This window comes from Opisthocomus hoazin, chromosome 2 (assembly GCF_030867145.1).
Source record: "Opisthocomus hoazin isolate bOpiHoa1 chromosome 2, bOpiHoa1.hap1, whole genome shotgun sequence".
Lineage (NCBI taxonomy): Eukaryota > Metazoa > Chordata > Aves > Opisthocomiformes > Opisthocomidae > Opisthocomus > Opisthocomus hoazin.
In genome coordinates, this window is record NC_134415.1 from 78,423,341 (window position 1) to 78,451,131 (window position 27,791).

The 27,791-nt window shown below is 37.4% G+C and overlaps 1 protein-coding gene across 2 annotated transcripts in view; it reads right to left on the reverse strand.

Annotated features, from left to right (window-relative positions):
* Positions 1–27,791, reverse strand: part of SLC16A10 (solute carrier family 16 member 10) — a 79,413-nt gene that overhangs the window by 24,036 nt on the left and 27,586 nt on the right. For both annotated transcript variants that reach the window (XM_075414204.1, XM_075414205.1), the window contains exons 2-3: positions 10,317–10,461; positions 6,895–7,333 (exon numbers count right to left, since the gene is read on the reverse strand). In XM_075414204.1, coding sequence (XP_075270319.1) covers positions 6,895–7,333; positions 10,317–10,461 — 584 coding nt within the window. The remainder of the gene's footprint in view (positions 1–6,894; positions 7,334–10,316; positions 10,462–27,791) is intronic.

Sequence of the window (27,791 nt, forward strand, 5' to 3'; positions counted from 1 at the left end):
TGATCTGCAAGCCTGAACAGGCTGTAGAACTTAGTGCAAAAAAGGTACGCCCTTGCAAATGTGGAAACCAAAGAGGCCACTATAACGTTCATTATGTCAAGGGAAAAGGTTTGACTTCCAAGGGTTTAAAAACCCTACTGAGCGCTTTGATCGGGATTCTAAATATTTCACCACTGCATGTTTTCTGTAGAGAAGATCTATCTGTATTAGTCAGCTACCTCAGAGACTTGCTTAAAATCCTCAGAGCTGCCAGTAATTCAAATGACAGCGCTCTGGTATTGTTAATGGTTTTGACCTAACACAAGCTAAGGAACTTCACACATGTGGTAATATAATGGAAATGTCAAATTCTGAAAGTTAAGACATAAGAACTAGTCTCTCAATTACATTTAACTTCAGTTTGCAGATGAACAGGTTTCCCCAAACCTACACTTTTTGGAGATGAAAGTGAGTAATTTCCTATTTCCCAGGAAACTTCCTATTGTAGAAGATATCATTGGAAGGACAGCTGCAAGACCATGGGACGTAATGAATAGGAAACAAACTGAACTGGAAAGATCATCCAAATGAAAGAGAGCCCAAGATGACTAGGCACACTGGGTAATGCTGACTCAAATGGTCAAAATGGGCCAAGTGGTCTCTCCAAAGTATTACACAGCAAGGCACTCAGTCACAGCTGCTCGTGGACTGAGCAGGGCAGGGGATTACTGGCCTGGTAAGAATGCTTGTCATCACCGGCACTTCTTCCCAAACATTCCTAAGGTCTATAAAAAGAGAAGGCAGCTAAACTGGTTACCTTCATGCAACATATAATACCACCGGGAGCAAGGAATGCTCTCCTAATTCTGCCAAACATAGTGTACTCCTGGTTTTCATACAGCAAAGCACAGCACCTCAGAGAACATATACACTACAGATATTATTATTTCCCAGTGAAAAACAGCTACACAGTGTCAACTGCTGGCAGCCAGGCTCATTTAGAGGCTAAACCTTCTGCTTCATTGTTACAAAGTTTCCCCAAGAATCTGAAAAGGCACAAGAGCTAACGAATCGGGTATTTTCAAATAAGATGCCAGCAGAGGCTGAGAGTTTGTGGTCCCAGGGCAGTTCTATCTTTTCAGAATACCTTTTAGCTGGCCAGCTACTTGGAAGCCTCTTTACTTTTCATTGTGAGATGCATTTTCTTTTCCACTACATTTGATGAAAGTCTTAGAGCAGAGTCCAAGATGATGCTTTGTTTCTCAGTGGCAGTTTCTAGCACCTGCAGCAGTATCTACCTATATTTTCCAAGCATTAAGTCTGCAGCCTCACTTCCCTGTTCCTTGTAGGTCCAGCTGAACCTATCCCTGGCACATGCAGATTCAGTGAAGCAACGAGACACTGAATCTTCAGTATCTATCTATGGAGGAGAATAAATCCAGTATTCAAACCTGTCTCTCAAGACAGATTCTCCCAAGGAAGTTGCTGGAAAAAGTGGCCAGGCACACACCATTTTTTCACATCTTAAATGTGAAGCACACAGACGCAGAACACATGCACTCCATATAGCTACTGCTAACCAAAAATCTCTACATATGCAAGCATGTACCCGCCATGGAATATGAACATGGATAAGCATCAAAAGGAAAAGTCAGTTTTACACAGTAAATTAAGAAATAGGCAGCAAAGCAGGGTAAGAAATATTTAAATCTATTTTTCTTGAGCTATTCTGAAGTTTGAAGAGTACAGTCTGTGTGATAACTTTTACATTGCTTATCAATTAATGGGTAGCTTTGTATACAAAAGCCTATAGCCATATTGAAACAATAAGCCTAATTTTCAAGTAGATCTGTCCACTCTAAGAATACGCATTTTCTTTGTAAAAAAAAATATATTTAGACTTAGAAAGGTAAACTTTATAATATACATTTTTATTGCATTGTCTACCATTCAGTTGTGACCTAACGTGATCTTATATCATATTTTAACAGAATCGACCTAACAAACTTAGAAGAATTAAGGATGTATGGTCCTGATTAAGTACATACTTTTTAAAAGGGTAAGAGAGAACAGCACAACACACTTAAAATTAGACTGTGATGCCTGAAAAACAGAAGTTGTATGTTTATTAGCAGACAAAGCACAAGACCAGAAGCACAGAGACTAAGTATACTTTCTTTCAAATATACTTAATCAGTTCTTTGTGAGATAGTCCTTCTTAAAAACAATTTGGAAAGACCATTTTGCATTAATCTGACAGATTTCTGTTGTGGACTCACAATTGAAACATGAACGGACTAAACTAGACTTATTTGGCTATTTGCCTATTTTAGAGAGACATCAAAACAATAAATTCTCAATCACTGCAGTTTAGACTCGACTTAAAATTGAGAAAAGTAACAACCATTTGATTTAGTAATCCTATGAATTATCAGTTTGCTATTCAACAATCTGAATTCATGCTAAAACTACGTAATAAAATTTAAGTCAAAACATATTTATAGTATTTCTCACACTCCAGTTCCCCTGAAATCACATTGAATGGAACACCTACTAGTGGAATTTGACACCAATTAAACTGGTAAAATAAAAGGTCTCCCTTTTTTGTTCTCCCCTGCAAAAGACAAAAGGAATATTATGTCTATTTTGCATGCCTCTGATATCTACTAGTCAGGGACTGGTAATTCTTACCAGCTCCTCCATATGAATCCTATCTAGCATGCCGTATAATTAATTTGTTTACTTGTTTAATTTTAGTTAGAGGCTAGCTCATGAGCTGATTTTTTTCTCTGGTTTTAATCGCTTTTACTCTATCTAGCAAATACAGTGCAGCTGGTTAAAATTGCTAAGACCTGGCTAATTCTATTATTCCAAAGCCAAAAATGAGCTTTTCTTTCTTACTACATACAAGTTTCACAACTTGCATCCTCCTTTCCAGAATGCTTCAGCAAACACGAGAGACAAACAGAAATCAGGGCTGGCCTCAGAATCACCCAGAGACCCTGCCTGGGACCTCAGGGGCTCCTTCGCTGTGCCAAGATGACAGACACCAGCTGGTGTAAAGCGACTGGAGCACACCAAGTCTGCAACCTCCAGCTACCACAGACCCGAGTGGTGACACACAGCAACCCTAAACAGTAGGGCCTGTAGCACCTGTGTTTCATCACAGGGTCAAGAGCATCCCCACACCACAGCAGAAACTGCCTTCCCAGATGGGAAAAATGGGGCTTGATAAGTACAGGAACCAGGACTAAGGGAAGAGTTGTGGGCACAAGGCTCCATGTATATGTGTTTTTTCTTATGGCACTTGCAACCAGTATCCCATTCTCGCAGTCAGGCTATTGTTGGCCATCTCTAACAGTGGGAAAAATTCAAGAGTTTTAGCATAAAGCAAGCTGTCACCTATCCAAGTACCATATCTCTTTACCAGTACTGTCACAATTTTAAAAATACAGTAAACAAAGGAACAGGAGTAACTTTACTTTACTCAGCTTTTGAAAATGAATCCCTGGTTTGATAGATGTACCAGCAAGAAGGTGTCTTTTTTTTCTTATGGCCTTTGACTCATCTGGAATTATGTACTTCTATGTACTTCTGGAAGTACATAAAAATGTGGGTTTTATCAAAAGCAGACAAAACTAGGATAAAGAAGTCCAGAGCTATCTACTGGAGTTGAAGTATCTGTGTTGAAGAGCAGAATCCATGCTGTTCTTTCATGAACACTGATCTATTCACTTTCTCAAATACAGAGCCACAGTCTCAGAGACTGGCATCAACAGGCATCGTAAAAGACTTTCTAAGGTTTTAAATAGTCCCCCCAGCATAAATCGTTGCCCACCAGCAGTTAATGCTATGGTTCTTCACTTTATCACGTTCTCATAAAAATAAATACCTCTTTCAATTAAAAAGATTTTTCCCTTCTTTTTGAAATTATTAAATTTGAGTTAGAGGGGCAAGTGTTTGCTTAGTTTTAAATGCAGACCTAAATTCTTGAGTGAGTTTAGGTTCGTGTAGAAATAACTACAGAAATGGTGGGTTTAGCTGTGAGAACATTTCATGCTTTAAGCCTCAAGCAGCAAGTTTATTGTTAGTTCTGTGACCGCATCCTCCAATTCAGCAGTTCAAACTCCTGCTTTCTGTCACAAAGATTTCTGCTACTGAGGATACATCCATCCTTGGTAATCACATACAAAATACTTATAAAATAATCTTAAATATATGACTTGCAGGTATTAAATTCTTTTCATCCTGACCAGTTATCCAAGACTCATGATTAGAAAAATCTTACATATTCTGGAAGTGAAAATACTGCTATTTATGAAATTCAAGTTCTAATTCTCTATTTCAACATCAGTGAAGCTAGAGATTATTTTATTAAACTATTCGTATGTTAAGCTTAGTGAGCATTCACATAGTACTTAATGGATCATGTATATATAAGCAAACAGAAATCTGACATTGATGGTACCTACATAGTTTCTTATCAGTTTAAATAAACACCTGAAGTCTTATTCCAATTCATACTGTTTCTTATCATATTCACTGATCGAAGTTTGGCTTAGGCTTTAAACATTTCAGAGTATGGTCAAGAGTCCTGGGTACATAACACAAAAGTCAAATTGTACTCCAATCCTCCATGGATTCTTTGTGTATGTTGAAATCTAACTAAATTAAAATTTGTTTAGAAATCTGAATCATAAATAATCAGTTGTTTTAAAAGATTAAAGAAAAAAATCAAGCTATCTTCCATTTAATAATGCTACCTGCAAAGCCAAGAATGAAAGCTAAGCTTCTTGCTTAGACTGGTTTTATTTAAAAGTAGTGGGAGTTTACTACGTATTGTTTATGAAGATTTTCCTCCCTGGTTTACAGGAGGACCATAGAATTATACAGTAAAATTGAGTACTTTGAAACAAATTAAAACAAAAACTTGTGGGTTTCAGGAGGGGGTTTTGGTAATAAAATTTGTCAGTGAAGAGTTCCTAAGAGCCTCTCAAAAGTCAGATACAAAGGAAACTGACTTCCATTGAAAAACTTTATGTTATAAAGAGTTAAGCTAAATGGTTCCTCTGAAACTCAGAGAGACAAAAAAAGCTGGAATTAGTATAATTTTGAGGTAATCTTTAAAATATTAGATTCTAACTGTACTTTGGAATAGGTTTAGAGTGTTATAAAACATTATACTAGAAACAGCCTTGGTCAAATTGTTTTCCTGTTCTGGTACAATCAGTATTTGTGCCAGTCTGATAGAGGGAAAAAAGAAAAGCACTCAACAGGAGTGAAGTCACACTAGGGAAATTATATAATGTACAAAAAAGACACAAAGAGTTCTGGCCTGTATAAGTCAACCAGCAGCTTTAGTCCAATCTAGAAACAAGAAGCATTTGTACAAGCATCTTGGTAAAAAAGTTACAAGCTTTTTGTTAAATACATGCATTATAGACATTCTGTATGACTGCTTTTATAGGCTTATTCTTCAGTTCTCTGCAAGCATTAACAATCATTGACGATCTATCCAATAGCTTTCCCTACAACACTTCCTTTCTGCTACTTGTCTGAACACTGCTTTGTTTCAAAACATCTCTACAAAACTTAGAGAAACAACATAAGATGTCACAATAGCTTAGTAATCCAATTGTACAGTACTTTGAAATATTCTAGCCCTGTTACAGAATAAGATCTACACGATTAAAAACTAAGTAACAACAACTAGCCATGAATAAAAGTCAGTTTATGGCTGCTCAAAAACAAACCAGTGCCCACCCTAAGGTAACTTTTAAAATAAATATCTGATGCAGAGTCAGTAATCTAGCCAATGTATTACCAGAAAGCAGTGACACCACTTGCTATATTGCATACAAACCCATGGGCTTTTAAGTAGTTGAAGATTTTCAACAGAATTCAAGATATTTATTATCATTAATCTCACTGTTCTATCATGGATGAGTAATAAATATTAATATGATTATTCTGTTTTCATAGTGGGTACTAGTTCTACTAGTTGATGCTCTTTATCAAATACTTTTGAATATGAGGATTTGTGATGGTCTAAATAGAGCATCCCACTGCAGGTGGTGGGCTTTTTTCCCCCTTTCCCTTTTAAGTCTTCTGGTTTGTATCCCTTCAGTTTAGACAGCACCGCCAGGAAGCCTTTCAAAAATAATTCACCATTTAAGAAAGCAGTGCAACGACTGTCAGCCAGATACACTTCATGTAATGCATCTCCCATTTGCATCAAAATTTCTTAGATTAACAGTGTACTACAGAAAAAAAAATCTGCCAGGGAAAAAAATTAACTTTAGTACATGTACAAGAAATCGCTGACAAAGCTTCTCTATCAACATAAGCTAAGGCTCTATCGGTTACTGTAGAAAGCAACAAAAAACAGCTGAATCAGCAGCTACAAGCACTGGATAACAGGATCAGTTATATTGGTGCTGTAGTGGTAAACTACAACGCTAAAGTTTGAGAGAGAAATATCGAAGTATTTTAATAAACCTGGAAAACAGTCAATAAAATCTACCCTAAAAATGCAGATTTTAACACCTGTACTCCAATTAAAAGGAACAAAAATTAGAGGTTTTATCAATTTTCTCTTATTTACTCCTTCTGTTGTTCCTCTGAAATACAGAAGTATTACTGGCAATGTATGCATCTGAGTACCAAAATAAAGAACTCTCTCTGGAATAGTACAGAATACTTTTCAAACGCCTGTATTCATGGTTGAAGTATCTTAAATCTTAGATTAAGAACAAAGAAGTAAAATTTTAACAGGCTCAACTAATAATTTGATTGGAGCCCTCTTAATGGCATACAACATCAAAATTAATTTTGTGTTTCTCCCCGACATAACTTGCACTTTAAACATTGCTGTAGTTTTAAATACATCACACATAGGAAGAAACGCACACTTACCAAGTGAACATAAGGCACAAAGTATCCAAAAAGTGCAGCTGGAATACCAAAAGCCCAAATTCGGTAACTGAGAACTTTGAAAACGGAGAAATTGCAAATATTTTTTCCAGGAGGAAATCTGAACTTGCCCTTCTTTCCTCCCTCCTTGTCTTTGGCATTGCAAACAAGGGGTTTGTACGTAAAGCCAGCCAGGAACAGAATAAATATAAGGATGGACAGGACCCGCAAGGTGTTGTATAGGCCAACAGAATAGAGCAAAACTCTCAAGAGGAAAGGCAGTGACACAGTGAACAAGCTGCTGCCTGCAGTGACGATGCCATTCACTAGTCCAAGGCGTTTCTTGAAATAGTGCCCGAGAATGACCAGGGATGGCTGGTACGCAAATGAGCAGCCACAGGCAAATAAGATTCCATAGGTGAAATATAGAGGTTCAATGGTGCTATATCAAAAGAAAAAAGAAAAAAAAAAAATCATTAGTGTTTTGTACAACGCTATGCTCACATTCACCTACCATATGCAATACAGTTTTTCAATGAATTGACATATTTACAGGAGTGATTTCAGAGTTTGTATGTAATATACTGTCAGCTTAATTCAGCAATTATTCCACTTTCTTCCACTGAAGATTTCACAGAATTCACTAAACAGGTAAAAAAAAGTAAAATTATATTGAAGCATAATTACACCAAATAATCTGACTGAAAAACGTTTTAAAATTCCTTGTCAGGGTGAATTAGTAAAATAAAAGTTCAACCATTGCTATGTTTTTGGGGTTTTTTATTTTCCACAGAAAATTATATTGTTTTGATTTACACATTTCTTCACTGTGCTAGTGGTTCAAACATAATACTGAACACTCCTCATGAACCCAGAAAAATCAAGTATTTACACAACTTATTATGAAAATACAATAGCAAAAGTAGTGAACATTATTAATGATGAAAAATTAAACAAAAATACTGTCAAGTTTTGACAATGTAATACATTACTAGCAAATGATAGACTTCTTAGGTATTCATATTTTTTAGACAAACTATCCCCTTTTTATGAAATATTCTAAACGCAGTGTTTTGAAGAAATAGGAAAAAAATCATTCATAGAGAATGAAGCACTTCAGCTCCTATTTTCTATCACCTAACACCTGCTTTTAATGCAGTTCTATAAAATTATTTACCTTGCTAGCGAATATATTAACTGGGGTTTTTTAAAGGAGTATTAATGCTTCATGTCATGCTTTTCATCGTAGGCTGTTACCTGCAAGCATCTCTCTATACCAAAATACACTCTGCAAGCCTCCCGTGCTATTACAGAAATGCTTAGGAAATAGTATTTGCCTAACAAAGGTCTGACACCAGGAACACTGGTTTTGTGTACTATTGTGAAAAAGAATATTTACGTAACGATGTTGTTGCTTTCTACATTAAACTATCAAATTCCAAAACTTATTATACACAAGGTAAGCCAACAGAAACAACTTAAGGGGGAAAGACTGATTACCGTTGTCAACAGAAAATATCCAAGAAAAATAAGAACAGAAGTTCTAAAATGAGAGGAAGAACACAATATAGTAAGGACAGAGAACTACTTCTTCCATCTGTCGATTCATTCAAAGAGTTTGCAGCATAACATACATAATAAATATTTTCCTGCATTACAGATATTCTTACACTTCAGTTTCTTAAGAGATAGAATTTATATTAAAAATCAGTATGTAACAAAAGCAGTAAATCATATTTACATTTATCCACTGTACAATATTTTACTTTTAGAACATTGACTTTTATTATCTGACCTACACTCCTTCAATTAACTGATAAGATCATATGCATAAATCATTTCAGTGTAGGCAACATAATGAAACACCAAGAATGCACATTAACATGGCATGTACTCTAACAAGAACTCACCTCTTCTCTCAAAGTACTCCTCAAATTCTAAAACAAAATTCAAGTAAACTAAAAAAATTTTAAAGCCTTTACAAAATAACTTCCTTTTGCATGCCTCTTCTGTGCCCTTGTTCCATTGGATATCAGAGAAACACGAAGATGACAGAATTTTGTTCAAAGGAAGAAAACATATTTCCTTTATCAAGGGGTTTAATTTACAGTAGACTGTTTTAGTATTCACCACACTTCTAGGAAGCAAGGAGGACGAAAGACTTTTTCAAGATGCATTCTTTTAGTTGTTAATTCACATGTGGTAACAAGCCTCTTAGAACATATCAGGAATTGGGTCTTTTTGTTTGTTTGCTTTAATAAAATCAGTTAAGCAAAATATTTGCACTTGGATTAACCAAAAAATAAAATAAAAATAAGAAACTTGCTCAAGTAATAAGAAAACAAAGCTTGTTTTTTCCCCATAATTGTAAGTTATTCCAAGAATAAATACAAATACTAGTCTCAGTAACTGAGACAAGACTATTTGTCTTCTATTCCTGTAAATTTGTGGCTATGTTTTCACATTAGGGGACTTATGTCCAAACTAGACATATTTGCTCAGGCACAGTGCCGCATGGTGTGGATATTCATCCATCCAGATCACAGCCAGCTCTCACTTATCTGGTTCAGAGCACAGGCATAAAAAAAATGTTTTCACAAGCCTGTCTGTATAGATTTGTTTTCATTTATGTAGGAAACTTCTGAATTTTGCTTTTGATTGTTCCTGTACTTACTCCATTAAGGATGGAAAAAAGCAGGTCAAGAACTAGAGATAATGATGGCTTATTTTCCTGCTATTTCTTACCCTATCTTCACTGACCAATTTCTACCGATTTCTAGAAGTGAGGAAATTTCCTGTTTCCTCATCTTCTACTGTGCACGTCCAACAAATCAGCCATTCTTGAACAACTTAGGATTTATTCTGCAAAGGCTACAGAAAAGTACAAAATGAAGTATAATCTGAACAGAAAAAAAACTCAGCTACTATTCATTTGTTTTCAGTAACGAGAATCACTGAGATTTTCTTAAAGCCAATAAACCCTAAGTATACCAAGGTTTTCACTGTCTTAGTGTTTGGCAATTGGACCAGTAAGAATAGAAGAAAAGAGAGAGGATACAGAAACAATGTTCATGCACCTGCTAAAACACAGCATACATGAAGAAAACATACAAGAAGCTTATCCAGGACAATGCTGTTGGTCTTCTAGCATTAGCCTTGCTGTTCATACATTTATACATAGTGGTCCCTGTTAAATAAGGAGTGCTGTTATGAGGTTACATTATATTTTTTAAATTACTTTTGAAGTTGAAGTACCACTTGGAGTTTCCACAAGTCATAATTTGAAAGACAAAAATGAAAACAAATAAAACAAGGTTTCTACTTTAACAGATAACACAAAGTATCACTGCTTACTTCATATTCTGTTAGTGGGACCACATAAACCTGACAAAATACTTTCAATGTAAAGAAGATAATTTTTTTACCTTACAAAAGAACTTGAAAGGAGTCCAACAAATCCTACTGCAGCTCCAATAACAGCTACTTTTCGACAACCAAACAGGTCTGTGAATATGCTGACTACTGGAGAACAGAAGAAGACCATGCCCATAGAAAGCGAGTTCACCCATGCTGCAGAATGGAAAAAGACCGCATTTTAGAATATCAAGTGATTTCAGCTTTCAGCTAGTCTTTGTTTTAGTTCAGCAACATAAAATTACAGATAAAAGTGAAACAGCTGGGTAACTATTTTAAAAATATTTAAATATATGGTAAAAATAAAAAGCCTGACCAGTTTACATAATCAACTAATTTAGACTTTACCAGCTCAATGAATGTAAACAGCTACAGAAGTTATTATTACTTTTTTTCCTTTATTTTTTTTTTTTTAAACACAAGTATTCCTCCAGTAAGTAACCTACTATTCAAGCTGATGACTAGGCCATTAAAGAGAACTCAGGCTCCATATCCATTCTGACATCAATTAGCACATTTCATTTGATTTAATTCTAGACTTTAATGATTTTAAACAGCTAGGTTTGCTGAAGAAATAAACAAATTTTAACTTAATTACACAGATCTAGACCATACTTAACATTAGTGAGTAAACTACCATCAATCAGCTTTCATACTATAATACATACATTAGGAATACAATAAAGAACTTGAGCTAGTACAATCATTTTCATATATGATGGGAAATTTTCACTACATCTGATACTACTCCAGCTTTACAGACATTGTTAAAACTGTACTTTGTTTATAAACAGGCCTTTAGATCATTAAGATTCAGTTCAGGTGAGTATACTGAAGTTTCAGCTAAAAGTGTGTTTTTTTTATTTCAAGCGTACCAACAATATCTTCAAATAAATTAGGTAAAAGATAATTTTATTCATTTAAAAGTCAGCTTGCTGCTTCACTTCATACAGGTGTTGAGAACCACATCATTTACCTGCTATCATCTAATCGTTCTTCCAAATATCGATACTGATATTACACCCAACAGTTGTCCCAAGGCATAAAGGTAAATCAAGATGCTGTAACACAATAGTTACAACAAATATATTCAAGTAGGTAAACAACCCCATCTATTTGGGGAAAAAAAAAGGTCTAAACAGGTAGCAGAAGAAAGCCGCTTATGCAAAATGCATTGGAAAAAATATCTTAAATTTTTTTAATTGTACAGATGATGAAAGAACTCTTTCAACCTGCAACAGATTTAAATCTGTGTAACTGGAATTTTGTTTAGAACATCTTTCCTAAAGACACAGTAAAAATATAGCCAGGTCAAATAAACTTGAGTGCCCTTACCACTGAATCACAATCATCTGGAAAAAATATATAACCAACAAACCTAATGAAGAATATTTGCAAATATATCTATCTACACCAAGACTTAGAAGTGGTGTTGTTAAAGCTCCAATGAGCCCTACGCATTGATAAAGACTTTGTTGTGCAAGACACTAAAGAAAACAGCAAAACAACCAACCAAACAAAAAAAATTGTTTCTTCAAAGAGTTTATAGTGTAAATGAAAGACAAAAGAGAACAGATGGTTAGAGAAAAACAGAAATGAGAGTACAAGAAATAAACCCTTTATGTTAGGGCAAACAATTATCTCAGTGAACCATGAACTAACTGTTTGGGGCGAGAGTGAGGGGGGGATGTTATTGAGCATGGGATAAACATAATGGAGTTTCAAGGCACAATTTGAAGAGTGAGGTACTTTTTTGGGTATGACTAACCCAGACAAGACAGCCCTGCCAGACTTGCACCTCTGCAGCAGAAACACGAGCTGCAGGAAGGGAAAGCAGGAAGCACTAGGAAGAACAAGGCCCCCGTGACACCGACTGAAAGGCAAAGACAAAATTATGAAAGGTCTGTCCTTTCTCTTCCTCTGCAGTCAAGGACAGCTCAAATGCACCTTGGATATGGCAAGAGTGACTTAGAGATCTGTCCCAAGTTACAGCCCAGATGGATCCTGATGTTGCAAGCTAACATTGTACGAACTACAATTCATAAGCAGGAGTCAGACTGAGAACAGCCAGTTGCAAAGCTTCTGAGAAGTCCAACTTCTACAAGACTCCTCATCTTTTTACTTATCTTTCCCAGAGTGAGCTACATAGAGACCCTCCACTTCTCTATTCAAAGAAAACTGCAAACACTAGGAGGTTGAATGTCCATAGCTTCCTGTCCTGTCCCCTCCACCCCTCCAATAAATGGCATCTCCACCACCATCAACAGTTCTCAGCAGCTTTGCATGACTTGTGGCGCAGCACTAAGAATCACAGACTACCTGTGCTACCTGGCGCATATGCAAGGCTAAGAAAAAAGGCAGCTAAAACTTGAGAAGTGGGCATTGCAAGTCTCACTGGCACAAGATTCCCAGTGGCATGAAGCTACCAAGGAATGGTTGTTTGAACCTCCTGCCAGCCTTTCTGCCTAGGTATGAGAAGACAAAGGCAACTGTGGCACTCGACAAGCCCACCAGAGATTACTAGTTATGAGAATCCAATCTCACTTGGACAGGTATGTGCACGGAAACAAACAGGTAAGGAAACAGCAACCAAAACAAAGTTTAAGTAGCTTGCATAAAGTCAGTCTAAATTTCTTCTGAACCACAAACAGAGTTCAGCAGCTCTAATTTCCAGTTAGCACAGGCTGTGATTCAAGTAGCATTCTCTTTAGTGTAATCAAATAGTTTACAGTACTTTTTAATGGCTTATAATGCTCATAAAATAATTGGTATATAAAAGCCTGAATGAAAACATTCAGCTCAAATTACATTAAATTAACAACACGCTGACTTTGTCTCTTAATGCTTCCACGTACTAATGAAAGAAATATGCCTTTCTTATCACTCGATTCTCTCTTCTTGTTACAACAATTACAAGCAAAACCTAAAAGAGAAGAAAGGTTCCCACTGATTTTCAACGCAACAGAGAGTTAAAAGGAAGGACAACAGCCGCATCTCAAGCATTTCAGAACGGCACTGAGATTAAACTGCAGAAGTAGGACCCCGTGGTCTACCACTTACCTACCTAATGGAAACTGGAGCCCTTTAACTTACAACCTGAAGTTAATACGAGGCTCTTGGGTCCTACAGAAATGTAACTTCAAGAGATATTGGCATGTCTCGTATGAACAGCTTTATTATTTAATGAAAAGAATGTTATTGAAGTTTAACTTCACATGTACTCCAAGTTCAAGAAAATTTACTGTATTCACCCTCTGTGAAGAAATCTAGCACCAAAAAGAATGCAGATGTAAACAGAACAGCATATGTGGAAATAGTTAATTTCCTTAAAGTAAGTAATTCTTGCTGCAATGTTGATCCTATGAAGAAATTGATGGGTATAAAATATATAGATCAATAGATCCAAGTAATTTTTTGCTTTGCCTAAGTAAGTTTTCAAGTATTCTTACACTTTTTCTCTCAGCATGAAAAGAGGTACAATAAATTTTCTTCCACATTTTTAAAATAGGAATTACAACGGTCCCAAATAAGTAATAGGAAAAAGTACAAATGCAGCTTGTCAGGATAATGAGCGCTCTCTAGAGCAGTTATTACATATTAATTAAAACATTTCTCCTCCAGGCTGTTGGCTGCTTTCCTGATCACAAGCTGGCTATGGTCCAGAGCTGCTAACTCAGATACTAATACAGCACCTAATTGCTACATATAACTGCATTCATACATTAAACATTTTGATTGCCGTAGAAAAGCTATTCCTACTTTAAGGAATTCATCCTTCCTTGAGGCTCTGGAAGTTAAGAATTAGCTCCTCAAAACATGCAAGTGCAGAATAACAAATTCCTGAGCTTCCCTAGAATATGTAACAGAAATTATCCCTAAAATAAAAATATCAGACCAGAGAGCTTATTGGTAGCATCTACACTGAAAAGTCTGTTTCTCTACCATTGAAACACATAACAGATTACAAAACACCTCCTTAATTCTAACTGAAATTATTTCAAAATTTAAAAAAAGTCACAGCTACATGTTCTTTTCTTCTCAGTTCATACAAACGTATGTACTTCAGCTATAATCTGAGTATATATTCACTTATTTCTCTAATTGTGTCTCTGTTCAACTACGAAACTACACCAGCTACTCAACAAATATGCTGCTGTTTTACAATGAGATTTTAAAAGTCAGACATATTTTAAATAGTGTCTTTTGTCTTTGGCAATAGATATAGCCTCTAATGTCTAAGCATTTAGAAAATCATTCCCATTGTCACAGTTGGATTACATAATACATATTTATCTACCAAACTATGAATCAAGCTGTTAAATATTTTCGTTCACTCTTTAGACTTAAGCACTAGGGCTTATGAGACAACAGAAAAGAAAGCATTTATACCATATTGCATTGGAATGCTTTATCATGCATAAATTTAAATAAAGGCTACTCATCCATGCCATTCCTCTTTACAATCAAAATTTTTCTATGCATTATAAGAGTCTTATCAGTTTTATCCTCACAAGTCTCTTTCAAGTGGTTTGCTGAATTCAGTAATAACACCCTTCATTCTGTAATGAACTTCAAGAATTTTTTTAATATTTTCTCTTGAAGTCTTTCTGGTTGAGACAGGGGAAAAAACCTACTGTCTGAAAGACAAGTGATAGAGAAGAATATTTAAATTGAAGATTCAAAAATCAACTAAAAAATATTTTGTTTCCCTACATTGAAAAATCAGGTATGTGTGTTTGTGTGGCTCATGCAGCAAACCCAGACAGCAGTAAAATCACAGTTCACTGGATAGTTTGCACAACGATCTGTTTGGCACTACACATACTAAGAGAAGCAGAGACTGTGGAAAGTGAGAGCAAACTTTCTACATTCAACATAAGATTCTCACGAGCAAAGACCTATAGCTACATCGTTTTTAGGCACTTGGAAAATTCACTGGCCAACCATCCCCTAAATCAGCACCTCTGCTCACTGTCAGACATTCTTCCTAAAAATCTGTTCTCCCACCATCTCATTATGTAACTAGTACAGTAGTTCAGGCCGTACAATGCTGCTAACACTTAAGTACAAACTATAACGATGCTGGATAGTGAGAAATTCTTGCATTAACTCACAATGAACAGAAAGTACAGAATCAGGAGACAAACTGTTTCAGAGTCAACCTCTTGACTTAAGATGGAAATAATTCTCTCATTCACACACTGAAAGTGTGTGAAATCTTATTTTGGGGAAAGAACTCTACAAAGCAGATTTCTAAGAAATAAATTATTTTAAAGTGATTGTGTAACATAAACAATATGACGTAAGTTATATGAATGGCAGATGTTTAAAAATGTTTCATTGTCTCACACTGAAAAGGTTTGTGCTGAAGTAGCCTGTTACAATAAAATCATAATGCAGAGTTAATATAGCTGATTAAATAATGGCACTTAGTAACTTCTGAAAGCTCAATTTCAACAATATTTAGGAGGGTTTTCCTTGTATTTTATAAGAATACTTGGAAAAAAGGGAAGGACAATATTTACAGTATGAAAATATTCATGCTTGCATTCAGTTATTAGTTATGATTTATGCAAGAATAAGGAAGCCTGTACTCTCCCGGACGCAAACCATTAACAGCTGAGGTACTTTCCCGGGGTGTTTTTTTTTTTGTTTCTCCTACTAAACAAATTTGGACATTACTTTTTTTCAGTGTATTTATCACCATTCTGGCGATTTCTCCTCCATGAAATGCCATCCTCTCCTGCAACACTTATTTTCAGCATCTGCAACATCTTACAGCAAACTACTCCGAAACTCCACTATGGACTACATGAAGGACCTCCACTTCTGTTATGTCCATTTACATACAAGGATATTCCCTACAGCAAAGCACAAGATTGGATTCCATAAGAAGATTTGTTATGAGTGTAGCTTGGGAATTTGAGAGATCCTGTTTTGGAGAAAATAGAAGTGGTTTTTCAGTTATTTTTGGAGATAATTTGCTTGTCTCCAGCTAGTATTAATAATTCCTTGCCTGCATAATCACATTCACATGACTTTTCTGAGAACTAGAGAATTGCAATGCTGTGTAGATCAAAGACTAATTCAGCCCATTATCCTGTTTCTGACCACCACAAAATACTTAGACAAAGAACCTTTGAAAAACGCTAGCATCCTGCTTTTTTCCCTGGCTATGTCCTCCCAACATTCAGCAATAAGCAGCTTAGAAACCTTCTAAGCAGAAAGTTGCATCTAACCATTCAAGAACATTTAGTTCCATCAGTACTACTTTGGCTCCACTGCACTTTACAGTAATCTGTTACAGAACACGCTCCAGCACCACACAAAAAATAAACTTCCTTTTGTTTTGAACATGCTCACTTTCATTCCTCTCCTGTAAGAAATATGAACTAGTCATCCCTGCTAAACTTTCTCTTGCAACCTGCAATTTTATATGCCTTTATCAGATCTGCTCATACTAGTTTCTTCTCCAAAATGAAGGATACAAAGACAGACTAAGTCAAAAAGATGCAAGATATACTTTTCCATCTTCCCCCTTTATCCTGAGTCTAATTGTATCTTACTGCTTCTAAGACAGGGTAGTCAGAACAACATACCATATTTAATATGGGACAAACAAAACGTTTCTGTGGTAACAACTTTTTTCATTCTCTGTCTCTTAATTATCCTTCCTTTTTTTTTTTTTTTATAAGTACCACAACTGCTTCAGAGTAAAGATATTTAGAAGACTATCCATGACCTTATTTTCCTGCTAATGGTAATGACTGATGTAAAGGCTTTTTTTTCCCAGCATGTATTTTCCCCCATGAGACATACATACACCAAATTTAATCTGCCATATTAATCACTCAGCAATACACAAGAACTCGGCAAGTCTAATGGTCAGCCACCAACATGCTCATGTATGAGGATAGGCTACAAAGTTTGAATTTGTTCAGCCTGCAGATGAGACCACCAGCTGAAAAGGAATCTAATTAGAGCCTCTAGACATCTAACGGGTGGTGATTACAGAAGACAGATCTAATCTATTATCAGTGGTGCACAGTGACAGGAGAAAAAACAACAGAAACCGCAGTAAAAGGTTTTCCAATAGGACATTCTGAAGCAAATTTTTCACCATGAAGGTAGTCAAACACCAGCATGTGTAGTCCAGAAAAGCTGAGGAACTTCCAACCTTGGATATATTTGAAAGCTTGACTGGACAAGGCAGTGAACAACCTGATCTAACTCAGAAGTTCAATGTACTTTTTAACTTGGCCCTGCTTTGAGTAAAGGAGTGTCAAACCAGATAACTAAAGTCTCTTCCAACTCAAATTACTCTAAGACACTATAATTGATGGAATAATAACCATTCTAAACCCCTGCTTCTTGAAGAAACAGATTCCGAAGATCATCTTAAATGTTAGCAGTTCTTCAGAAAAAAAAAAAAATAGGTTGGCAGTATTAGGCTGACCACCAATCCCTTGTTTGTGAATCTTAAAGATGTAAGAACTCCTTCAGGTAAGAAAAACAAAAGTAGAAAACTACGCCATAAGATTAAAACCTTTTTTATTTTTTTCCTTAGCAGATGGTGATAGAGGAGATTGTAAGAAACGTGAAACTATGACAAAAAAGCCTTAATATTTTCTAGTTTTTAGTAGTCTTTAGTACTGTAACTTGTATTCCTGCATGCATAGTGATCTAACGATGTAACTGTTACACTAATCCTTGTTTTCTCATTAAGCAATGTAGTGCAAGGACATGGGCACAAGCTATCACTTAGTCGTTAGACAAAATAATTAAGTGAAACAAAAGTGGTCTTGGTTCTCAGCAAATAATTGGGATAATTGTGGGATAAAAGAGACTTCTAAATAATTCTACTCCAGACAGCTCGGCCTTGGGAGGGCAAATGCGCTAAGCTACAGAGATAAAGAGGCACCAAGAGAGCAACAAGACTAGAGCCAAACAACCTGAAGGACATGATACACGTGATCCTAGAACTGAGTTTGCGCAGAAACAAACGTCAATCAGTGAACAGCGTGATGACGAGGATGGGCCTTCATCTTGGGACCCCCAAACACCACCCAAAGATGCTAACAGACATGCGTGAAAAATATTTACATATGCTAACTAATTCTTAGAAATATAATGAATATTTACATATGTGATTGTATTTAACCTGAAGTAACAGGTGTCTGGGGCGCACATTTAGAGGAGAAATGCCCCATGTGCCCAGCGCCGCAATAAAAAATACCTGCTTAATAGTATACATTGTACTGTTAGGCTTTTCCTACCAGATCTTCGAATCAATGGGAAGGAGCTACTGGCAGAAATCCTGTGGGCCAGGGCTCTCGAAGGCAGGGGGGTCCAAGAGTGCTGGTCACTCTTTAAACGTCACTTCCTCCATGCTCAGGAGCGGTGCATCCCCCTGAGAAAGAAATCAATCACAGGAAGCAGGAGACCTGCATGGTTGAACAAGGAGCTTCTAGCGGAGATCAGGTGGAAGAGAAAGGTCCATGGAATGTGGAAGGAGGGACAGGCCACTTGGGAAGAATACAGGAATGTGGTCAGAGCATGCAGGGATGCCACGAGGAAGGCCAAGGCCCACCTGGAATTGAAGCTGGCAAGGGATGTCTAAAACAACAAGAAGGGCTTCTTCAACTATATCAGCAGCAAAAGGAAGGCTAGGGACAATGTGGGGCCGCTGCTGAATGAGGCGGGTGTCCTCGTGACGGAGGATGCGGAGAAGGCGGAGCTACTGAAGGCCTTCTTTGCTTCAGTCTTCAGGGCTAAGACTGGCCCTCAGGAATCTCAGGCCCTGGAGGTAAGAGAGGAAGCCTACAGAGAGGACGACTTTCCCTTGGTCGAGGAGGACTGTGTGAGGGATCGCTTAAGCGATCTGGACGTCCACAAATCCATGGGCCCCAATGGAATGCACCCACGAGTGCTGAGAGAGTTGGCGGATGTCATTGCTGAGCCACTCTCCATCATCTTTGAGAGGTCCTGGAGGACAGGAGAGGTGCCCGAGGACTGGAGAAAGGCCAATGTCACTCCAATCTTCAAAAAGGGCAAGAAGGAGGACCCAGGGAACTACAGGCTGGTCAGCCTCACCTCCATCCCAGGAAAGGTGATGGAGCAGTTTATCCTGGAGGTCATCAACAAGCAAGTGGAGGAAAAGAAGGTTATCAGGAGTAGTCAGCATGGATTCACCAAGGGGAAATCATGCCTGACCAATCTGATAGCATTCTACAATGGCATGACTGGCTGGGTAGATGAAGGGAGAGCCGTAGATGTTGTCTACCTAGACTTCAGCAAGGCTTTCGACACAGTCTCCCATAACATCCTCCTAGGGAAGCTCAGGAAGTATGGGCTGGATGAGTGGTCGGTGGGGTGGACTGAGAACTGGCTGAATGGCAGAACTCAGAGGGTTGCCATCAGCGGTGCTGAGTCTAGTTGGAGGCCGGTAACTAGTGGTGTCCCTCAGGGGTCAGTACTGGGCTCAGCCTTGTTTAACTTCTTCATCAACGACCTGGATGAAGAGTTAGAATGTACCCTCAGCAAGTTTGCTGATGACACCAAACTGGGAGGTGTGGTGGATACACCAGAAGGCTGTGCTGCCATTCAGCGTGACCTGGACAGGCTGGAAAGTTGGGCAGAGAGGAACCTGATGAGGTTCAACAAAGGCAAATGCAGGGTCCTGCACCTGGGGAGGAACAACCCCATGCACCAGTACAGGCTTGGGGCAGACCTGCTGGAGAGCAGCCCTGCGGAGAGGAACCTGGGTGTCCTAGTGGATGACACATTGACCATGAACCAGCAGTGTGCCCTGGCTACTAAGAAGGCCAATGGCATTCTGGGATGCATCAAGAGGAGTGTGGCCAGCAGGTCGAGCGAGGTTCTCCTCCCCCTCTACTCTGCCCTAGTGAGGCCCCATCTGGAGTACTCTGTCCAGTTCTGGGCTCCCCAATTCAAGAAGGATGAAGAGCTACTGGAGAGTCCAGCGGAGGGCTACAAGGATGGTGAGGGGACTGGAGCATCTCTCCTACGAGGAGAGGCTGAGGGAGCTGGGCTTGTTCAGCCTGAAGAAGAGAAGGCTGCAAGGGGACCTAATAAATGCTTACAAATACCTGAAGGGTGGGTGTCAAGAGGATGGGGCCAAGCTCTTTTCAGTGGTGTCCAGTGACAGGACAAGGGGCAATGGACACAAACTGAAGCACAGGAAGTTCTGTCTGAACATGAGGAAGAATTTCTTCACTCTGAGGGCGATGGAGCACTGGAACAGGCTGCCCAGAGGGGTTGTGGAGTCTCCTTCTCTGGAGGTATTCAAGACCCGCCTGGACAAGGTCCTCTACAACCTACTGTAGGTGACCCTGCTTCAGCAGGAGGGTTGGACTAGATGACCCACAGAGGTCCCTTCCAACCCCTACCATTCTGTGATTCTGTGAATTGAGGGTATCCTTGAATTCTAAGCCAAATAGATCCCTTATAAATAGACCTCATGAAGCCTATTGTTAGCATTATAGATGTAAGCTTCATTGCTTAGAACTACTGTATCTCCCTTCTACTGATGCACTTTTTCCATCAATAGTTTTACTCTTGTTGCCTGTGCCCAGAAGCTCAGGGTTACCCTTTGCCTAAGGCACTTCAGATAAATAAAAATAGATAACAGATGAAAGAGGATGTCTCTAGGGAAAAGCTAGTAATTTCTAAAAAGAAGGCATTGTTCAACAGATGTTAGGTAATCAACAGAACCATTAGGTCCAGCAAGTATCAGAATATCCTGCCATGTCCACAGAGAGCCTCTGTAGGTCAGCCTCCTGGAAATCGCCAACCCTATTTTTATCCAACCTATCACTTCCCAAGTATGACAACAAATGCCTTGTGCTATAAGCCTTGCTTTACACACGCCTCTGAAAATTGTTTCAGAGACTGCTCAGTAGCTTCTCATGAATTCTGAGGAATTTCATTAGTTGTGGGTGCAAAAGGGAGAGCAACTGAATTTCTGCATAGCTGTTCCCATTACTGAGCAATCCACAGATCACAGAACAATATGCCAGCAGAAGAGGAAAGATGTTGAAATGCAGGTATTGACACATTTAGAATTTCTACTGTCAAAAAAGCGCACTGCTTGTTCTATTCAGAAGAGATCTGCTGATCCTATTAGAGAAGGTATGCTTTTAAGGACTAAAAATAAACTTATGACATAATGCTGCCACAGGAACTAAGTATCCTATACTCTGAACTCAGGTTACATGACTACGGCTTTCAGTTTGCTTAGTTCCAAGTGTATAGCTTGCAGATGTCTGAGCTAGGCTCTCCCTTAAAGCAGCACTATCCAAAAAAAAACCACAAACAAACAAAAAATTAAATCCCAAGTTAAATGAAAGCTGTAAAATATTTTGGGCAAAGAGAATTTAGCGCAAGAAAATACCATACTTCTAGACACCAAAGCTATCGTGAATAGGCTTTAAGAATCAGAATTATCTATTAAGGATCTAACCAGACTTCCACAACACAGTCAGAGAGATCATGGCCAGCACACAAAGATTTATGAACCAGGTGGAAGTATCTGACAGGCATAACATACATTGTGTTTTCCCCGCTCTTTCTTTTCTGGTGCCCCTGAGGAACAAGTGTTTTATTCAATAATCTTGTTACTGAAAGATACTGATAGTTATAATTGAGTCAGAAACCAAAACCTACATCTGACCCACTGGATCCCAATAAAGAGATCTTTGAACAGACACCCTGTTTCTGTATCACAAGCATGAAAGCTTAACCTATGTTTTCAGCAGACATTAAGTCATTATCAGACAGTCTAAACTGGTTTATTCTGCATGAAAAGATTGAATTCACAGATTTTACAAATAGCTGTAAGCTTTCCTGTGCTTCTGCACAGCATTTCTTCAGGACACATGCCTTGTGAGAGTCCAAAATGCTACTTCAGGTTTACATGTGCCATTTTGATCTTGATGCAACAAGGTGGAAAGAAGCATAAACTTGCCAATGTGTTATACAACAATACAGCAGGAGTAAGAAACAAAACCAAATATTACATCAAGTCAGAACACATACTGATTTCTTCCAAGGCTTTATATACTAGAAATGTTCTGACATGATGTGTGACAGATGAAAGACCAAGTGCCAGAAGAGATTCACGTATACCCTTAATACAGTGACCCTCCCCAAGCTTGCCATGTACAAAAATAGGATGAGTTTCACCCTCTGCCTTCATAAGTAATGACAACACAAGATCAGAATTCTTACTGAGAACAAGTCCTTGTGAGCATAAGAAACAGGAAATCAGAAGAGTCGGAAAAATAGGTATTCACTCACTGACAAAACATCCCATATCACTGCAACTACATGATTACTTAACTATCATCCAATTTACACTCACTATAATAGCACAAGCTTAGGCAGAGTTCTAGGGGTTTTTTTGCTTGTTGGTTCCCCCTTTACCAAATCCACAAAACAGACAGTAATGTGAATCCAAAGCAAGTATCACAGGAAACTCATCATGACATTTTCTTCAAAACTAAGTCACAAGTAGGAACCTGAAACAGTTAAACAAAAAGATGTTCTTATAGGCAAACAACTTTTACTACTAGAGAGACTGAAAATCTTCTATGTAATTTAAAAAGTTAGAGGAAAATAACCAAACACTTAAGTTCATAAAAGCAAAAACAAAAGCTCAAAAGTAGAAAGTGCACTGTTAGGCAAAATATTGCTGGTAGAGATTGTAAGTTTTAAGCCTTCAGGAACCTTTAAAGGAAGGCTGAAGTCAATCATTAACAGAAAAACACATGCGTTTGGATTTCATGGCAAACTGAGCTTGACCTTTGACACTTAATAAAGTCTGAAAATGCTGTGGTAGGAAGAACAAACAAGGAACAAATCGATAAGAAATGGCTGTAATCACTTGTTTTTCCTTTTAGAAGTCATACAAGAATGTTTTCTGCTGACTGTCTGAGACAGTTTTCAAAGCACAATGTAATCACATTTTTAACTAATGGCCTAAAAAACACACTGAATTTCAGATCTGATTTCCAGGCACATTTTTATCTTTCCTTCCCACCACCACCCCCCACAATAGCACTGGTTTCTTTATTTACTTTTTTCAATATCTGACAGTTGAACACCAAGGAGCACATTCTGACTGGTTTCTTTATTTACTTTTTTCAATATCTGACAGTTGAACACCAAGGAGCACATTCTGTTTTGATTTAGGATCCATAATGTTCAGCATCAGAAAGTATTAGCTATTAACTTCAAAGATGACAGCCTGATTTGCCAGAAAGGTTTAATCCTAACTGCTCTCACAACCAACAGATACACACATTCTGAACACACCTGCAACCAAACGTGATGCAATGATCTCATGTTTTAGAGCTATAGCATAGATAAGACCTCAAGACCCAAATTCTTAAACTCTTAATGGAGCTACTAATCTCCTTCCTTTCCCTCACCTCAGTTGCACTGGGGCAAGACCTGCAAGTCAAGGTTGCCTTTTAAATAGCACAAGCCTACATTCCACTTCTCCAGCATTAGAAGTTCTTGTGAGAACACAATGAAGATAAAAACAGACAAGGTAAAGGAATCTTACTTCACAAGTAAGTTTGGTACACAATTTGAAGTTCAGGAACATAGCTTGCCATCAAGCAGCTCACAAACTAACCCTAACTTCTTACATGCAAAGATCCTTCTGAATCCACTACAATCAGCTAAGAGACTCCATCACATCTCAGTAATTTCAAGAGCATCTTCAGGACAGATTATAACAGCATGTATTCTCTGATTACATCAACATATATTTCCCTTATGTTCTGGAGGTCCCTATAGAATAATCAAACTTAATTTATGTCTTAAATCCGTATCTTCAAGAGTCAAATTGCTACCTAAATGATATCCTGATGTTACAAACCACCAAAAGTGTCTATTTTGAAACATCTCAATCCAAACACAGACAAGTGTTCAGAGGCATATGCCTGCCTTTAGTATTACATGTACAAACATTGAACTATACAGTAAAATTCCATCTTCGCAATTGTATCATTGTTTTGTGCTATAAGTTATTTGGAAAGCTATGTTTGACTTTAAAAGAAGCAATCTTCAGGTAAAGTGAGGTGACAAATGAGAAGTTCAGTACGCCTATCTTCCATAGTGAATGCTTTTTTCCCCCCAGTATTTACATATACATTTCTCAGTCTCATCAAATACACTGCCAAATGGAAACAAACTATTTTTCAGTGACATGAAGAATTAAATGTTGTTTTCACAGGCTCAGAAAAAAGGGGATTTACATGCACCACATTTTCTTTCACCCATATCTCCTCTTCTCTCCCCTTCAAATACTGAAGGCTCAGTAAAATAAACAGAGGTATCATAAAGTTTTGCATAGCAAACAAATGGATTAAAGCGTTGTCCATTTCAGAAGATTAATAGGAAGTCAGAATCATTTGCATGGAAAGCTGATAAGAGTAAATACAAGAAAAAGCATATATGACAGCGTAATTCTCTATGTCAGCATGTGCCCTTTATATTAGTCACACACACATGACTCAGCTTGTGCACTCTGTAACCCTCGCAACCAAATCAACCAACCATCGTAACTCTTGATCTTGTTTTTCTACCTCATCTTCATCTGAAATTCTGAAGTCTGCCAATATCACTTACTGGGACAATAAACTATTTCTCATTAATTTAGTGCCCAACTACTCAGGCAGTTATCTACCTGATTTCCAGCAATTCAAATGCCCAGGTTGCCATACATCTAGAAAACCTGAACAAATTGCTACTTTGCACACAGAGTAATTTTACCTTAGATATACAGCTGATAATGTGACTTGCTGCATATGTAATATTTCACATATGCAACTGAGATAAATCAGTGTGACGTATATAGGACATACAAACTGCAGCTTATTGAAGTACTTCCTAGCAGATTTGGAGTTCATTTCTGTCCTATCTAGTTTAATATCCAGTTTGTGAAAAATCAAAAGCATTAGGTTATACATGTTTTTATTTATTCATAACACCAACAAGATTTTGACTAGAGCCTCCAGACACTGCAAATGGTTACCACTGGTAACAGTTATAAATTAGATGATACTTACAGTTAGCAAAGTACGAAAAAAATTTTCAACAAAAAGCTTCCTGTTCAGCTGCTGAGTCACAGGCCCCCTCTCCCAACCATTAAAATGTTTGGGTTTTTTTTTTCTTAGGAAACAGTACTGAGTCAAACATGAAATAAAACACTTCCTCAAAACTATTTCAAAGGATCCCTTTATTTATCTTAAGTTCATATTCTACAGCTGAGAACGTAACTTACTGAGTTTATCCAAAAAAACTATTTTAAACTCAGTTTTTCATAGCCATTTTAACACAACTATCTTTCATGCTCAGCACCAGGTACTTCCACAGCAAAACACAGCAATTTCATTTTAAAATACAAATAAATGGGCAAGTAATTGGGCTACTTGAACATTGTTTTATAGTCTTAAAACTACAATATTTCTTTTGAGCTAAAATTCTATTTACTTGAGATAGGACATGAGTTTCATTCTGCAACATGTCACACATATAGGTACTCCTTAGCATTACAGGTGGTCTCCTTTACCATACTGTATGACTCTCAGCAAAAATTCTTTTATTAGGCTTCAGACATCCAATCAGTTCTCAAAATACTGAGTATATTTCTAAAGCAAATATTTCTTTAAGCTTTTTTACGCTTTATATAGGTAATATTGGGTCAAAAAAAAATAAAGGAGTAGTAAAGCATATATGTCATATATAGAAAATAAAAAGCACATATAAACAATGATATCTGGAATAACTTTAACTCAAGAAACATGTCTTTCTACTCCAATAATATTCCTACTACATTACTTATTCTTTTACTTTGGATCCACCTATTAGTGCTCCTTTACCAAAAGGTACGATACCTGCTCCCAAAAAAACTCAAGCATCGAAGTCCAGTTAGCAGATGCAACTTTCTGAAGATTCTTTTAAAGAAAGAATAGGTTTGCTTGTTAAAGATCCCACGATCTTAAAAACAAAATCAATGGTTTTACTGAATATTTTGCTGTATCCTGAAAAATATCAGTACTTCAAAGCTCTTATTTATAAAATAAGTGCATACAACTGCACAAAACTGAGCCAGTCATATTGCAGGTTCATTTCCTTCCCCATTTTTCACCAATACCTACAGTTCTTCAGTCTTCTGGGTGGCTGCATTAAAAGGACTCTTTGTACCCACCATGAGCAAAAAGACACAGGCACACGCTGTCTAGTATTTTCTTCTCTGAAGTCCCAGATTAAAACATTGTTTATTACTTCCTACGGGTATTAAAGTTTTTTCTCCTTTTAAGAAGCTGTTAATATAGTCAAGGAAACTGCTGGAATCCATTGTCTCCTTCAAATACCTGATGAGGGTTGGAAGGCCTTAGGGAGTTTCAATGCCTTACTCCTTAATCGTTCACAAGAAAATCTTTATCTCTGTCTGTTGAAAAGAAGCCCAAATTCACCACTCTGCCTAGCAATTGCAATGGTCTTGCTTAAGCTGCACAAATCTGTAATGCTTTCTTGCAGTCTCTTAGCCATTTTTGTTGTATCAATGGCAAGAACAGCTGTATAGTCAGTACAGAGATTTTTTTTTTCCTCCCAGTTATATTGCATAATAGCTCATTATAGAATAGTGTACCAGTTGTTACCAAAAAAGAAAAGCACTGAAGTCTTTCTGCTGAAGGATCAATCTCCATCCATTAACACTGCACTCTAGTTTCTTAGAGGAGTCTGAGCATTTTAAATGTATGTTTATTTTATCAGCTTGCAATCTAAGCATCAAATAGCTTGGCTGCTAGCATTTCTACAACCATGTCTGCTTTAATGCTGTTCCCAGAACAGTAACCCCGCTGTATCAGTTAAGGGATTACAACAATCTGCCATCTTCACAGTCAGATCTTAACTCCAAATGAATAAGTGAACAATTATTCCCTATTTCTTATTATCAGAGGAAGGAAGACAAGGACTAAAAATAATATTAACCCTAACAAAAATGCTATTACATCATAAACAATAACTGTCACTAGGTAATGTGTGAATAATAATAATATTCTTAATAAAAATAATAATAATCCACACTTCACAGAAAACAGCCGTACTACATACACAGGGATTTCTGGGCTTCTAGAATACATAGAAGAAAGCTTCTAGCTCTTATAATGACCTAAGAAGCTGAAGACATAAGGCTATTTCCCCTGACAAAAAAAAAAATCATTGCTTCCAAGAGAAAAAAAAAGAAGGCAGAAAAAGCATTTTCTTCTCTCAGAAAAAAAAACAAACAAACAAAAAAAACACCACAAAGAAAATTGTTTTCACACATATTATATACAAGATCGTGAACAGAGTCTTTGAGTTCTCCTGCTCATGTAACATAACTGTTGAGCTTGGTCAAATGTCTGCTGTAGGCATCACTACTGATCTTGACAGGTATCGGACTGTGT